Here is a 17,248-nt window from a genome sequence, read left to right as displayed (position 1 = left end):
ATATTGAATGCATTTGTAATTTAATAATAATTGGTTGGGTAAAAATAATGCTATACTATAACACTGGTATCACTGAATTAATGATTTGGGGGAATTTGTTCATCGAAGTTTGACCTTTAAATTTAAATGTCTATAGTTAATGACAGTGAATTTAATAATTATTTCTTCTCTTACAGCAGTCATTAAGACGTACTGGTATTATATTGTACTGAATGGAAATAGCTTAGGTTAGGTTAGGTTAGGAATCAGAAAAAAATCCCTGATGATTTTGTTATGAAGTGGCAAGTAGGTTGTGTTCTCAGTGTGCCTTATGTGTGTTCTGGCCAAATAGGAGCACATGTTCTTTAGTTGTTCATTGCTGCCAAAATTAGATATCCAGATGATGTTTTATTACACAAATCATCAAATATTTGAAAGTCATGCATTTCTAACCTACCAAGTACTTGTTGCTTCTTGGAAAAATTTACAATCATTATTGGTATCCCTTACTTTCTGCCAGATTTACATTCTTAACACTACAAAAAACAACAGAAAATACAGAAGATTCATTATAAAGCTGCAGTCTAGATATTTACCTCTGAATGTACTGGATAATATACCTGACATCCAGGTTTAAGTCGGTGAAAAAAGTTTACTATGAATTTACCTCTTAAGATGGCAGGTGGGCTTTGGCATCCATATCTTTGTCGGTTTAACAAAAATAACACTGAACTATGTAAGATTTTAACTGTAATGTACTTATGAATGCTGCTGAACTTTTTACTCTAACAAAAATAACTCGGTGGTGATTGTGTTAATTTGTCAAAGTCATGGAGGTCTTGTTCTACTTGCTCTTTCAAGAACAGTGTGATTTGTCTTTCTTAATTGATTAAAGTAATTACGAATACATTCGAGTAACAAATATTCTATAAACTAGATCCCCCAAAACTTATCAGGTGCCTATGGCACAATTGCTTCTGTTCCTTTGGTAAATTGATATTATGCCCTGCTAGTGCTCAGTGTGTAGTAACCAGACCACAAGAACTAACTAAATTATTGGCTTGGGTGGTCTTGTGTTCTTCAGTACTAATTTTTAACCATAATTTAATCTTGCTTAATACAGTATACAGGTTTACATTTATTACATTAAAACAAATATTTAACCAAGTTTTTAAGGATCACCTAAAGATGAGCCCCACCAGCTTAATTCACCCATAAAGATAAACCACCCTAACCCCTTCTGGTAGCATTAGGGTGTTTAATCATCTGGTGAAATAAGCCGAGTTGGGCTAATCTTGAAACCATTGTAAGTGGAAGTTTCGTGTTACTTGTGTTAGCTAGGGTGTAACTGTGTATGGATAAAATTGCATGGAATTATGAAATACAACCAAGGTATCCTGGTATAGGGTTAGGATAATTACATGTTAGCTTTTATTGTTAACTGATACCTATATGTAATTGCTGCAGTTAAAATTTAAAATGAATCTAAATGTCTTAATATATCTTTACATACGTACTAGTTACTTGTTTGAAATAAATCATAAAAAAAAACCTTGAATTAGATTTTATTTATTTTTTTCATCTCTGCTCACTCGTGTTGTGAACCCTCATAATCTTTGTTTTATTTTAAAATAATGTATTTACTCTTGGTTTTTCAGGATGAAGATGGTTTTGAGGGTTTTTTATCGAGTTGCCCCGAGCCAAGGGAGGTCAGAACAACAGAAACAAATACTCCAGAACTGCCAAGGCGTAGGGGAGGGAAGAGGGCGGCACAAAAAGTGGAGGAGGCTTGTGCAGTTCTGGAGAATGAGGGTTTAGTGACTCGAAGGAGGACGAGTGTTGTGGAAATGGCAGTGAAGGAAATTAGAGTGAGTGCAGAAAAAAAGAAAGACTTACCAGTGAGTGGAGGAAGAACAGACAAAGAGGCAGAGCAAGCGGAACCTGTGAGTGATATCCAAACAGTGAGTGAAGCTCCGCCCTCATCCTCATCCTCATCCATAGAAAGTGATCAGTGTGTAGAGGGAACAAAGACCATGGTGGTTGCCACCATGAGCCATTTGAGTAGAAAACAGACCAATCATAGAATAAGTAGACCACCCACAGTTAAAACTGCTTTAGCAAAGAAATTATTAGCAAAGGCGAAGAAGAAAGCGCCGTCCCTCCCGGTGGTTGGAGAAAAAAGTCCAAAACGGTTTATACTGCCAACAATGAGTGTGAGGTCATCGAGAATTATCAAACCAAACAAAAGATTATTTGCAGACATTACGGAAATGTGTTCCACTAGCAGTTCACTCATGGCCGACGGGAGTCCTGAAGCAGGCGAGGATAGTATAAGTGTTCCAAGTAAGAGACTTGTTAAGCTGACTCGCAAAGGTCGTGGTTCTCACACACAGTTCCTGTCTCTACCTCGCTCACGTGCACAGGGCAAGAACTCTTTATCTGGGACGGAAGGTGTGGGGCGTGATCGTATGAGACGAACTATTTCCCGTTACACGGAGTCCATAACGGGGCCCTGTAAAGGACAGGTTGGGAGGCCTCCGAAGCGTTTGTTGCGTCGCTTTGAAGCTCCTCTTCAGGAAGATGAGGCAGAACTTCCTGACTCTCCACAGAGGTGTGACCCTAAAGAGTCCAGAGTTAAAGAGAAAATAGAAAAGCTATTGCGTTCTCCATGGGATGACAGACTAAAGCAAACTGGAAAGGTACGTATATTACATACTGTAATAAATGCTTTTTTCTTTACAGGAACTGAGTACAATATTGTACAGTGTTATTTGTAGGCTGTAGCTATAAGACAATTTTGTACAAACTTGTTAGTATGTACAAAACCTGTTTAGTGTAGTGATTAGATATTAAGGTATTATTGTAAAACAAATTTGACAAGGTATTGTATTAACCATAAGTCTAGACACCCCAACTTCCTTCACCTGAGGATTAAACACCATAGTGTACCTTGGAGGAGGTTAGGTTAATGTTAATGTGTTTATCCATTAGTTGAAATAAGTTTGGGTGTCTAATCGTAAGGTGATTCAAATTGAGTGAATCGCAGATGTGTCACAGTGTTCATGATATATGCATTGTGAAGTTGGAGAGCTGTTAATATTTTGTTGTGAAATATGTAAGTTTAAATAAAATGTATTGTGTTGTAACCTGAAGACAAACCCTAATTTCATATTCATTCTCTTTAAATTATTTCCTGGATGTAACTGATGCACTACATAAACTCCTGTACCCTAGACTGTACTGCAACATTTATACATTTAACTTATGTACTCTAGACTGTACTGTTAAATTTATACATTTAACTCCTGTACCCTAGATTGTACTGTACCATACATACAATTGTCCCCAAAAGTCTAAACAAAATATCACAGTTTAAACAAATATTTTGAGGTGATGAAACAATAAAAGGATTACTCATATGTCTGTTTGTGGCAGCTGTTTTAGGTTGTGTACCATTAACTGTATTTATTTTTATATGCAACAGACTGAGGAGGGCGACTGGTCCTGTGGGTGAATCTGATAGGATTGTGATTTAAATTCTTTGGGCTCATGTGATATTTAGACACCCCAGCTGAGTTCACATGATCATTAGGCACCCTAACAATATTTGTGTGTGATAGTGTTAAGGGAGCTGAATGTTCTTGTGATCCAGTTTTTGTTGGTATTAGAATAAAGTTAATTGGGTCCTGGAAAGATGTAATACAGTATTCAGATAAATATACACTTTTGTCTCTCTTGTTGTAATGTTAATCTCGAGGCCACCGATGATGCTGCTGCTGCGACCGTCTTGCACAAGATAATGATCAGGGTGTTGGAGAAGCTATCATTTAATTGTTCATCCACATACTGTATTAAACTTCTGTATATTATGATGTTCTCAGGAAATCAATATGATCACCTGAAGATTATCCCCCGAGCTTATTTCATCTTCATGTTAACCACCGTAACACTACAAGTTGCTACCTTCATAACCTGTGGGGAGTATTCTTCGGGTGAGCCAGTGATTATTGATAGGAGGTAATGGCTTTTTGATAACCTTTAGTGGTGTTCACTGTATCATATAAATAGACTGAATAGTGAATTGCCATTCACACACACAGCTGCCAGGGGGGTAAGAGAGCTGGATAGTCATGTGAAGATAAGACACCCCAGCTTATTTTACTTTAAGATTATCCATCCCGATGCTAACTTAATCCCCCAGGTAGCATTAAGGTGTCTAATCATGAGGTAAAATAGATGAGGTGCCTAATGTTCAGGTGATATGATTCATTTACTATGTACAAGGCAGTGTATGTAAATATTTGTGTACGTGTGAACTCACCTAGGCAGCTTATGTAGGGTTGTTTAGTGAGGCAATTTATGTAATTAGCTTTCCTGTGCTATTTATGTAGGTACAGATTTATTTTCTGTAATGAACTAGGTGTTGTTGCAGTCATCATGCTTTTAATTTTGTAATGTTTGTCAAATTTTCAGTGACAGTTCTGCATTGTCGTATTTATAAGGCATTATGATGTGTTAGTCTTCTATGTACAGTATAAGTTGTTTCTGTATGGTAAAGTAATGTTAAATGACGATTATATAATAAACTTATTGAATTTGTGCACTAGAAGGGTCAAAAATATTTTATAATTTATTCTCTGGTACATTTTTATAAGTAGTATATATTCCAGTATTTTATTTCATGGTAAAACAAAATACTCTAATTGTATGTGGCCACTTATTTTGGGTTCTACAGGTCCCCCTTCATCCCCCCCCCCCTTCCCAGGTTAATGACCATGATAATATATGATACTCGAGGCCATTATCTTTGTACAGTGTCTTATATGTATATTGTGTGTTTATCTTGAGGCCCATTCCTTTAAGGGCATGGAGGTGATAAGGGGAGATAAATACTGTGTACTAATTGGGGAAGTGGATCTAGTTGGAGTCCGCTGTGTAGTGTGTCTTTGTCGGGTTATAAAACAAACAGGTCTTGTGTGCTGCTTCTTGGCTATGTACAGGGGTATAATTTGTTTCATTTGTTCAGTTGAAATTCACTTATACTTTTATTGATCATCTGGGTGTATTGTTATCCTCCACGATAAAGTTGGTATGGGGGTGTAGGTGTGGGTTCTGTCAGATCTGATGTCTGTCTGTATGCCCATTAGAGTTTCAATTCCAGGGTACCTCTCTAAAAGACCATTTCATATATTATTTTACTGCCATTATTTGTTTACACTTGGTTGAGGGCACTTAGGTAAAGTTAGGGGAGGAGAAGCTTTGACTGAACAGACTTGGTGGAGGGCATTTGGGTAGAACTTAGGGGTACAGTAGTAAGAAGCCTATGTAATGGCTCTATGTTAAAGAAAATAAGGTTTGAGCTGTATCAGACATGAATTTTGACTATTGCATTGCACAGTACAGGTACAGGCTTCTTGAATTTGCTGCTAACAGGCTTTTGAGTATTACTGTAATTATACTTCTACTTTTGGTTAGGAATTTAAGTCATTATAAAGCATATTGAATTTCTTAATACAGTATTGCCAGCCCTTGTATTAATAGCATAAACAATAATTCACTACTCATACAGTGTCTTAAAGCTGAGTTTTATAGGGATAGTATAGTATATAATTATAGACTAGAACCATTGTTGGTGAAACCATGAGTGTGGGAGGATATTCCTGGCCAACACCAAGCTGCCCTTGTTGGCACTACCAGCTCTGGGTCACTTTTGTTAGTTTACTGTATTAAAATATGTAATTGAGAAAGTTAATAGTTGGTGACAGTACAGTTACAGCAAAGATTAGACACTGGGTGAAGAATAGATCATTGTCAAAATAATGAGATGCCAGAAAACACAAGTTAAAATTAAGCAGAATTGAAATAATATAGTATAATAAACAAATGTTAAACTGTTTTGTTCACTTGACTTGGTCTTGCTTGGAGCACCTCACACTTAAACTGAGATGCAGAATGTTAACCTTTTTCTCACCAGGATCAAAACTATAACAGTTTTAACATTGTCATTTTCACACAGGGAGGGAAGATGGAGGGTGATGAATTGATGCCAGCTCCCGCCACCAGTACCTCTCCCGCCCTCTCAGCATCTGCCATCTCCCGCAACATCCTCAGAAAGGCGCGCCTCAACCTTAACAAAACGACCCTCCAAAAAATTCGCAATCCAGTATCCCTCCAGAGACTTATTCCGTTGTGTGATGAGGGTGAGTCTTACGAGTCTTTAAAACTTTACTGTTATACGTGTGTTTTGTTTCCCCATACAAGATGAGGACTGCCTGAAGTTATCCCCCCACTACCACCACCCTATTGAACCTAAAGATTAACCACCTAATGATAAACTAACCTAACTGCACTTAACCTCATTCCCCCCCGTGTCGTTGGGGTGGTTAATCTTTGCAGGAAATAAGCTGGTCGGGGAAGGGGGAGAATCTTATGGTGGTCCCAGGATGATATATGATACTGTGTAATATGTATGATACTGTACTGTATAAATTAGCTTTGTAGTTTTTTTTTTTTTTTTATGATGAGTCGCGCAGGGGTATTGAACCAGTCTACATGTAAACTGGCCCAGACGTTACTGGCATGTGGCTTTGTAATGCTCTGGGAAAACTGCGCTCACTGAGGAACTATATTCCCCTTTACTTATGTCTTTAATGAATGTATTGTGATGTGTTGTACCATACTTTCAGGGAGTGTGGAGGGGAAGTGTACCATCTGTGATATAGCTGGTGGAAACTCGCGAAAGTTTGGTATCGTGTTTTGTGGGGTCTGCAGCGACTTCCTTGGCAATTCCAGTGATGGTCCGAGAGAAATTTTTGAGTGTGAGGGGAGCAAAGGGGAATGTCAGATACAAGGCCTAGTGGAAGAAGATCGTTGCCCTGCTTGTTGGATGTCCAGAATACTCCTCTCGTGTTCCATGCCTAACCTTCTTCACGATCGTCTCCGTAAACGCTTACCGCCCATGCTGAAGGAGCAAATACCAACTAGCTTAGCTCGATGTATGAACATTGGGGGTTTACCGGCCATCTCGGAGAAGGACGCAGAATTGGCAAGTCACACTAAGAGGTTACCTTTAGATCCTGGAGGGGGAGGGGCATTTGGATCAGTCATGGATTTACCCGGTGGATGGCGACGCAAAACGGGGCCGGAAGTGATCGTTATTAGTCCTAGTGGAGAAAAATTCAAGAGTGTACAAAAACTGGAAGAGTTTCTGAAAAAGCAAGGCATAAGCACTGATGCACGTGTTCTCTTTGGTAATAACAGTCCAGCGGTAGGTCGAAGCACTGAGGTAAAGTCTCGACCATCTGGCCAGACAAACAGCAGTGGACGAGGGAAAGTTGTAATGACGATGTTGCCTGGAGGGTGGACCCGTAGAATAAAGTGGAGGTCGGCCGGCGATCGTTTTGATACTTACGTGTATAGCCCGGATGGCAGAACTTTCCGATCGAGAAGAGAGCTCAGTGCTTACTTTCATCTCATTGGAAAAGTTGATGATATCCACAAGTATTTTCCTGTAGTGACCGGTAATTCTGACGCTTCAATACCCAGCTCTAGTGACACCCCAGGCTCCTCCAGCACTGAACCGGTGTCAAGTTCAGAGCCTTGTTCAGAAGTCAGCTCTGATGATAAGTCTCCAGATGTGTCAGAGAGTGAGACTGATATACCTAAACCCAAAAGTAAAAAGTCTGATGCCAAAAATGAAATGCCCAGGTTGACTCACATCAAACAACTTAAATTAAAGAACCACAAAGATCAGGGGCCATCCAGAAGTAAATCCATGAGTAAGTTGAAGGCCACAGACAACAGTGAGGAGGAACCTGCAGGCCAGGCGAGCTCAACTGACGTAACAACCGAAGGCAAAAGTGTGGAACGAAAACACAAAAAGACGAAGGTGATCATGAGAAGCAGGTCTCTGTCAGTTGGTAGAAAGACAAAGAAAGGCGATGCAAGTTTCACAGACACAACAGAGAGTGAATCAGAGCAAAGAAAATCAGCATCTAGTACAATGTTTACCAAGGCTTTCTCTAGAAGTAGGTCGAAGAGCAAAGCTAAAACGATAGATAGTCCGTCACCAGTAACCGAGGACAAGTTAAAAGCAGAAACTCCTGTCGAGGACTTTAAAGATTTTGGTGTTGCAGAACCCGATGCCGTCGTGGAAAAGGCTGAGGTAACGAAAAAGCCCCCGGGCAGAAAGCGTAAAAAGACAACAGAGGAGGAACCTGTATTGACAAAGCCAGAAGTTGAAGTGAGTGACAAAAAAACAGATCCTAAAATAGTTTTAAAAATACCCAAGAAGGCAATCAAACCTGTAAGTAAAAAGCATAGACATAAGCATAAAATTGTTGCAAATGTGTCGACTGTAGTTGTAAGTGACAAAGTGGCGGCGGTGCAGCAGCAGACGGCTAAAGATGTCACGGCGACTACGCAAGATACAAATCCAGGAGTGTTGATGCACGTACCTAGCACAAATAAACCAGTGAACGAGGCTCAGGGTAAACTGTTTTGTCCGGGCCAGGTGGAGGATGTCGATGATGCGGAGTCGGATGCATTGGTTGACATGTCCATTGATTCCAAAGTATCGTCACCTAATGCATCCGAGGGGGAAGTGGTGCCTGATGCTATATTAGTACCTGAAATCAAACCCAAATCCAAGCCCAAAAAGCTTTCAAGGTATCAGACATGTCGTTTTGGTAGCGGTTGGTCCAGAAAAATAAGATGGAATGACAAGGGAGAGGGTAAAGTGGCTCTCTTGCACAGTCCCGACAGTCAGACGTTTAGGTCTCGGATAGAGTTGCTCGCTTACTTCAAGAAAGCCGGCAAAACGAAAGTAGACCTTGACTTTTACTTTCCACCAGTCCTCAAGAGAGACCAGGTCACCACGTCTTCAGAAACCGATAAAGTTAGTAAATTCCCCATGACGGAGAGACTAACGCCGGCGGTCGTTATCTCCACCTCGGCTCAATCATCCGAGGCTAGTGAATATTCAGACAGTGAAGCTCTTGTTAAGACATCCGAAGACTCGTGTGCTTCTGGTGAGGAATCTAAAAGGACGAGAACAACCAAAGGGATCAAGTATTTTCTGAAGAGTGGAGGGCAGCCCGTTCTTAAGGGTATCCCGGAGAACATCACCGAAGAAATCATCACCCTTCCAAACCCGGCCTTTAAGAGTTCCGGACCAGTTCAACCTCTCTCTGATGATACGAGGAAGCACATACCTCAGCTCGGCAAGATTGGGAGGAAGATAATTGTCGTTACCACCCAAGAAGCAAAATCCTCGGTGAAATCAGAAACCGAGGATGGCGAAGAGACCACCAATGAGGCTGGTGGCCCGCGGGTCAAGCATGTGTGTCGTAGTCAAGCTCAGGTGAGTGTCTTGCAGCTAACAGTTGTAGAAATGTTGTAAGCCAGACATTGTTTACTTAAAGACTGGATAATATTAAGCAAATAAGGTTGTAACATGTTATTAAAGTTACTAATATTTAAATAATTTTCAAGTGTTATATAGAACAGTAGTTAAAAAAATGAGGTAATATACTGATTTTTTTTATTTTGAGTTGATGTAAAATTAAAATTATACTGAAATTTTTGGATTGGTTCTCACAGTTAATTTTAATGTTGGTCTTAAATCTCAGGTTTTAGGTATTCCCCGCGCTGTATTTCCATCACCAAGGAAGGAGGATGAGCGGTTAGTGGTCACTGCCAGTGCCCCCGTCACGAAAGGAAATCAGAAGCGTAAAATTGTCACAGTGACCACAACAGCAAGTGGCAAGGTAGTAGTAGTGTGGTGTTTCATAATGTTCTTTTTAATTTGTTTGAAGAATAAGTCACATATACTACAGTAATTAATTATTGCTCTGGTTTATAAGGTCTGCTGTCTCTCATGCCAATGCCTGATGGTTGTTCCATGTGGTTGTACCTCAGACAATTAATTCAAAATTCTCCATTTGCAAATATCTTTTTAGTCGTTTATGTTTCAGGAAAACAAATGAGCAAAATACAGAACAAGTCAGTTATACTTTTAATAGAGAGAGGGAGTGAGAGCATATACTGTGGGAGCATTATGCCATTGACTTTATGTTAAGAAGTGATGCATCATATACCAATGCCTGGACTACAGGGGTCGAAACTCTTCCTTTTGTCGCACAACTGGACAAAGTTTACCTGCCCAGCCTGTATATTGATGCTTCTGGCTCATATTACCATAAAGAAGAAAACTGTTTGAAAATTCATTATTGGTTTTCATTCAAATAAAAAAGAATTACAGATGCCCCTTGGCAATGTGTTTGTACTTTGTTGGGATACTGTACCCTGTAAATGTAAGTGTAATTCCTCTATATTCAAAATTTGGCTTTTGTTGTGAACATCCTATGAATTTTTAACCACCAGGCGGACCGTAAAGATGAGAAATTGCACCGGCCCAAATTGACTTTTCATGCATTTAGTGAGCAGACAAGTGTAAGTTTCGACCCCTGCACCGTATTGTTCTTTACATATATAATTATTAATATGGATAATACATGTACAGTGTCTTAGATTTTGAATTAATGAAAGGTGAAGTCAAGAATTGGTACAAAGTTAGAATACAAGATACTTAACTGTAGTAGTTTGGTCATTATTGTTTGTACTTTTTATTGTTAGGAAAGTGTATATTGTTCTGAACAGGATGTTTCATAGGTCATGCGTAAGGATATGTATTTATATTTTTTTTCAGGAAAGGAAATCATAACAAAACGAAGATGGTAGATAAATTAAACTGGAGAAAAGAGGCAGTTAAATATTTCATGTACAGAATGCTAAATGCTACACACACTGATCAGTTGCTAAAGAATGGGGGGTTGTTGATTAAACTCTCTCTTGTTTAGTGTGTAACATCTGACTTTCCGTACGTGAAATATTAAACAGCCTCTTTCCTCTGGTGTTAGTGTCCCAGCCGTCTTCGTTGATTTCCAGTGATTTCCTCACTTGAAAACGAAAAGAAAAACGAGAATATTACTTTTCCTATGACGTGCCACCTATGAGACACCTTGGATGTTGCTAATAGGTGATGGTTTAAATCAGGAATAAGGACTTTTTATTCATGTTAGGTTAGTCTCTTTGGGACCTTGCACTATTGTTTGAGGATTGTAGAGTATTGGGTTAAGTCAAGAATATGTATATGTGTGTGTTTTGGGGAGGGGGGGGGGGTCTAGACTGTGAGTGTTCAATGGGGTGTCCCGTATTGTTTATGAATTACGGAAAATTGACCCCGTGTGTTGTGGTTCAGGTGTTGCGGAAGACTCAGTGGTGTAATAAGTGTCCGGGATGCACTACTCCTAACTGCCTCAAGTGTGTCAACTGTTTGGATATGAAGAAATACGGAGGACCTGGGACGAAGAAGAAGCCGTGCGTGTATGTATTAGGGTGTCCAGTATCTCTGTCTGTCTGTTTCTATCTAATGATTCTTACATAGTTGCTTCAAAAGTACGTTCGTTGTTATGCTTCTAGTTTTGTGTTCATCCTTAACCTTCACTCAATAAGTTGTTTGAGTTCACTTCTAAGGCTTTCATTTATGATATGACATTTATTTTCCCTTGATTTAGCCATATCCTGTGTTGTGAAAATTCAAAGCAGGATAATATAAGAGAATCAAGGATTCTGCTCATACTCTGGGCCGGTGATACATTGTGCCTCGTCTCCGCAGCATGAGGAAGTGCCACAACCCAAGGCTCTCGGTGAAGTCTGCCATTAGTCAGGAGGGTACCAGTTCAAAATTGCCACCTCAAGTTACCCCGACAGCAGCTCCATCTCCGACCACGATCAAAGAGACGCGCAAGGGTCCAATCGTCATTGTGAAAGTACAAGAGGAAAAAACCGATATACCGTTGGTGTCAAATGATACTATCGCAAAATCACTTATGCAGGAGAAGGGCGTATTTGTGCCGAGACAAATGACTCGTACCCAACCTGACCAGAAGGTTTGTAAAATTCTTCAGACTTCTACTGGATCACCTGAAGATTAGCTCCTCCAGCTTATTTCACCTGAAGTTTAGCCCCTCCAGCTTATTTCACCTGAAGACTTACGACCCTAATGTGATCCTACCTACTCTAAATCACCCAGGTACGATTATGGTGGCTAATCTTGAGGTCAAATAAGCTGGTGTGTATTCTTTAGGTGATGCTTTCTTTGTTGTTACCAAATATAAGCAGTATATGTGATGTACCTACCACTGCATTCTCTGTAACAAAAAGAATAGATCTAGAATTTTGCTTTCCTCTTCAACATACATTTGATATCCGGTTGTAAATTTAGAGGTATTTTTATTCAGTACCATTTTTCATATTAAAATACTAGTTTTTTGTATTTGAAGACTAATATAGGTTAAATAATTAGACACGAACGATACCGTGAAAGATTTAATTGGGCGCGAACGATACTGTGAAAGTTTCGATCTAGTTGTCAACGTGATATGCCAGCTGGCTTTCCCAAGACAATCTAAAATACCAATGATCTTTTCACTTGTCTGCATGTCTATCACTTTAATACAAAAATTCCTATCCACCTTAACTTTGCAATTTTTTACAGGATCGTGGGGACATTGCCGCAGGTAAACAGTTTGTGCCAGGAGCGTTGGTTAACATCGACTACTGGCAGGGTTACGATGCTGACGAGATGATGCTTACAGGCTACCCGGTGACCACAGCTTCCTCCTTACACCCACAAATTCTGTGTTTCCGCTGTGGCTCTGTGGGAAAGGAACAGGTAATACTCCTTCAGTAGCCTTTACCTAAGATAGCCAGTTATTAGCCTTTACCTGAGATAGTCATACAAGATTGTAAGTACAGTGCGATCCAAAAGTTACAGCCTATTAGTCTTATTTATATTTTGTAATATCCTGTACTCTTGTTAACACCTGAATATAATATGGAACTTATAATAAACATTCAAAGTGATTACCACCAACATCTCGACATGCTTGAAAGCGGCGTAACGTGTGATATCACTCCAGACAAAATGGATAATTTCCCTCAGTGTATGGCAAGTTTTTGATCACCCTGTATTAGGTGATATAAGAAGGGGAAGAATTGCTGTGACTGTGTCTTGTGTGTGTGAGACTATGTATGTATGCCTGTATTGTATGTGTGTATGTATGTATGTTTTACTCAGCTTCTAATAATGAAATGAAGGTAAAAGCTTATTAGTATGTAATTTGTTTCACCTGAAAATTATCCCCCTAGCTTATTTCACCTGTTTATACACCTTTCAGGGGTTAGGTTAGGTTATGGGAGGTGGTAATGTGGATCAAGAGGCACGTGGTAATGTAACAGGTGTATTGGGCAGAACGGGAAACCTTGTAGGAGGAAATGTGGAAGGTGAGTCGAGAGGGTAAAGTAATATGTTTCTGCCTGGAGTATTGTAGGTAGAATTATTTTTTTAGGTCTTTCTCTCATGATCTACCTCACACAAAAATGGCGTGGGATTAGGGTGAATGGCAGAATTAAATGTACGTATATATTTTTTCTTTTCATGTAGCTGCTGTACTGTGCATGGTGTTGTGAGGGCATCCATCCCTACTGCTTGGAAGATGGCGAGGGCCCGGAGTCGGAGGCGGAGGAAGTGTTCTGGATATGCCGGAGGTGTGCGGTGTGTCAGGTTTGTGGTGCACCGGGAGCGGACTCTCTCCTGAGATGTTCCGACTGCCGCAACTATTACCACTTGGAGTGCCTTGGACCATCAGCCCACAACACCTGCCAGCCCACACCAGACCGTCCATGGGTGAGTGTCTTCTCTTGTGCATGTTTAGATTTTAATGGCTTGTTGGTTGAGTATCAGTACTTTTGAAAACATTATATATATATATATATATATATATATATATATATATATATATATATATATATATATATATATATATATATATATATATATATATATATATATATATATATATATATATATATATATAAATAAAAATTATTATTTTTTTTTTTTATAAAGTTGGTGCCTCAGTTTCTTGATGCATGTTAAAGAAGACCTGACAAAAAGTGGGATTTAATAGTTCAGTATTGGCACTTCAGTAAATATTCTGATGTTGAAAATGAAACCTGTGTATTGTTGCATATGGGGCCATTTTAACAAAGCTCACATAGCTTTCATGATTGTTCATAATGCGACATAAATGTGTAAATGCAGATCATATGTGAGAATCGAATTAACCTCACCCTACTTTTCCTTTTGTGTGAAGCGAGCACACTTGAGATGCAGTATATAATACTTTTTAGCGAGATTGTCTTGATCAAATACTGGCATTCAATGATTTCAGTAAAATATTTTATAATGAGGGTTTATATGACATTTTGGCTTGAGTGGGAGTTTCACCATTTATTCACTCATTATTTAATTTGCCAAATTTTGTCTGGTATTTGTAGTATTCTCTTATCCCTTGGACCTGTTTACTCTCTGTAACTACCCCTCTGTCCTATGTGATTGCCCAAAGGTGCCATAAACAATGCTCGAAAGGGGGTGGTCGAGGCCTCACACCATACAACACACTCGCCCATCTGAGCAGAGTAACTAGTCAGTTCTTTTGTAGTGTAACTTAAGTTCTTGGTGCATTAATAGCCAACTACTGCTTGTTTGCTTAAGTGGGTATTTCACATAGGATGGTGTGTGTTGGTGTCTTGCCCCAGGTTCATTTTATGTTTTATGTTTGTATTTTACTAGAAAGTGGTGGAAGCATAGTCATAAGTACAAGGAGATTCTTCAAATTTTGGGGTGGCATAGGGTGGCACCTTGGAAATCACATGGGATGTGGGGGACAGCTGTGTCTTGGTATACTCATGGCAGCTCAGTTAAAGCTTTGAAGACTTGTTTTCCAAAATTTTTCATATGGATGGAAACTGAATGATGGGTGAATGGAGTGGTGGTTGCTGTTTTTTCATTGATTTAGCTGAGCATTAATGCCATGGGACATCATTAATTGTGACACAAGGCTGAAATTCCCCATTATCCCTGTGTTTTCCAGGAGGCTGAGTCGTGGGCGCTACTTGGCGAGTCTTGGCCCCGTCAGTCTGCGATATATGATGTCAGTGAGAGTGACGTGGAGAGTGTAACTGAAGATGTTGTGATGCACACCGAACTTGATGCCTTGAAAGATGCAGAGGAAGATGTCAATGAAGATGATTTAGTGCCTGATATCTTCTTTCTGCCGGTTAATGAACACGATGATGTGCACAATAAGATAACCGAGTTGGAGAGTTTTGGCGATAGTTTGGATGTTGATGATATTTTGGACTTTGAAGGACTAGAAGATACGATATGCTTGGAGGATAGCATTATCGAAGTTTTCCGGGACACCGACTTATACAAACCGGAGCCAAATTTGACCGCAAATTCCCGGGGAGAGGAAGTGGTGTCGATGAAGGATGACGAATACCTGTATCTAGGCTATAAGAAGGAATATGAGTACCCATCCAGAAAGATTGAAATATCTTACTATCGTCTTTTGCAAATTATTCATAATGAAGTTTTTGACTGTCACGGTTATCCCACTTGGCGAGAGCTGATGAGTCGAGGGTTGGTGAAGGAGAGGTCACAAGGTTCAGGCTCTGGTTCAGAAACAGAATCGGCATCAGAGATAGAGTCCGACTCTGAAAGTGATCTGGACTGGGAAGACATTTTTGAGACCAGAAGACACGAAGCCGCGCAGGAGATGAAGGAAAGGGAAGAACTGCGCCGCGAAGAGGAACGAAAAAAGCGGGAATTGGAGAGAGAGAAAGCACGACTGGAGCGTCAAAAGGAGTTGGAGAAGGAAGCCAAGGTGAAGGAACTGACACAAGCCCAAGCTCACAGCAGTGGTTTTGTTCCCAAGATGAAAGTGTTGGGGTCTGCAGAAACTGTATCAAAGGATGATGTTGCATTGAAGAAGAATGTTCTGTTCAAGAAGAAGAAAAGGCGTGGCCGACCTCCTGGCTCCTTAAATAAACCAAAATTCGGGGAAGAAGACTTTGTAGTGTTAGATTACCCCAAGAGTGAAGCCGAAGTTCAAGAAGGGGACGGCAGCCCAGTGCTTAAGAAGAGATGTAAACAACCAAAGAGCTGGGAAGAGTTTGATAAACTTCTTGGTCTTCTAACAAGTACATATAGTACCAGGGTCAAGAAGGAAGACAGTAACGGCCAAATTAAAAGTAAAAAGCGTAAGTTGGTGTTTCCTGACAATGGCGTCGTGGATGAAAAGCGCCGCAATTTGAAGCTGAAACCCAAGAAGCAACGTGTGAAGAATAAAACCGATAATGTCTTAAAGATCAAGAAAAAGGCTAAAATGGTGACCGGTATTAAGGTCAAGAAAACTAAAAAGGCAGTGGATATCAAGAACAAAGTTACTTCATTAAAGGGTAAGAAAAAATTAAAGCTTTCTAAGGGGGAAACCGGGCAAAGCTTAGAGGCAAGTAGTGAAAAGGGCAAGAAAGTGAAGAAAGTGGTAAACCCCAAGAAGAAGACAGTAGGTTCAGATACAGTCAACAAACCCAAAGCAACGAAGAAAAAATCAAGCTCTGTCAATGCTAAAGTCTCCAAGAAGGACAAGATTTCACGTAAAAAGGACAAACCGGCCAAGAAAAATAAATCGGAGGAGTTGCCTGTAACCAAAGACGTGGATTGTGAAGAGAGTGACGAGGGTGTGATGAGGCGGGTGAAGCTTAGCAGTGAAGAGGATAAGTGGTTAGATTGTATCCTTGTTAACCATCCTGTCATAGGGAATAGCTCACTGTGGGATAGTCAAATTCTGGTCGACATTCCACACGACGGAACGGACGTCGTGAGTGAACAGATTACGGAAAATATGTTCAAAGTTACTGATGCATATATGGACAATTTTATGGATAAGACAGCAGATAGTACTTGTAATAGTTATGGACATTACAGTGGTTCTGAAGGAAGGTCCATAGAAAGTGTTTGTGTAGATGAGGTGTCTGTTGCTGAGAGAGTCGCACCCTTGTCTTCTGGTGGGTGTGTGAGTTACACCATAGAGGTGCAGGGTGATGCACTCCTTGTGAGAGAAGGGGAAGTGAAAGGCAAACCTGAAGAAGAAAACAGTGATAAGGAAAATTTACCAAATGCTAACTCTTTGGTAAAAGTTAAAGAAAATGGTGTTCTCGGGCCACAGAGAAAGGTAACCAATGTCTCCGACGAAGCCGACACGTCTACCGTAAGCGGAGACGTTGACGTCCTGGAGACCAGCGTCGGCACTGCAGAAACCCCTAGCAATAAGAGGCAACTGGAAAATGCTGCCAACAA

General features: G+C 40.0%; 1 protein-coding gene across 2 annotated transcripts in view; it reads left to right on the top strand.

The window, feature by feature from the left end:
* LOC121869610 (histone-lysine N-methyltransferase 2A-like) overlaps positions 1–17,248 on the top strand; it is a 45,086-nt gene that overhangs the window by 957 nt on the left and 26,881 nt on the right. The window contains exons 2-10 of one of the 2 annotated variants that reach the window (XM_042371080.1): positions 1,638–2,678; positions 5,996–6,179; positions 6,666–9,340; positions 9,609–9,746; positions 10,363–10,431; positions 11,240–11,364; positions 11,657–11,930; positions 12,539–12,715; positions 13,487–13,729. In XM_042371080.1, the coding sequence (XP_042227014.1) occupies positions 1,638–2,678; positions 5,996–6,179; positions 6,666–9,340; positions 9,609–9,746; positions 10,363–10,431; positions 11,240–11,364; positions 11,657–11,930; positions 12,539–12,715; positions 13,487–13,729 (4,926 nt within the window). The remainder of the gene's footprint in view (positions 1–1,637; positions 2,679–5,995; positions 6,180–6,665; positions 9,341–9,608; positions 9,747–10,362; positions 10,432–11,239; positions 11,365–11,656; positions 11,931–12,538; positions 12,716–13,486; positions 13,730–17,248) is intronic. The other variant, XM_042371081.1, reaches the window with a different exon arrangement.

This window comes from Homarus americanus, unplaced genomic scaffold (assembly GCF_018991925.1).
Source record: "Homarus americanus isolate GMGI-L3 unplaced genomic scaffold, GMGI_Hamer_2.0 scaffold23578, whole genome shotgun sequence".
Taxonomy (NCBI): domain Eukaryota; kingdom Metazoa; phylum Arthropoda; class Malacostraca; order Decapoda; family Nephropidae; genus Homarus; species Homarus americanus.
The sequence above is the reverse complement of the archived record's forward strand: the minus strand, read 5'-3'. Positions and strand labels throughout refer to the sequence as shown.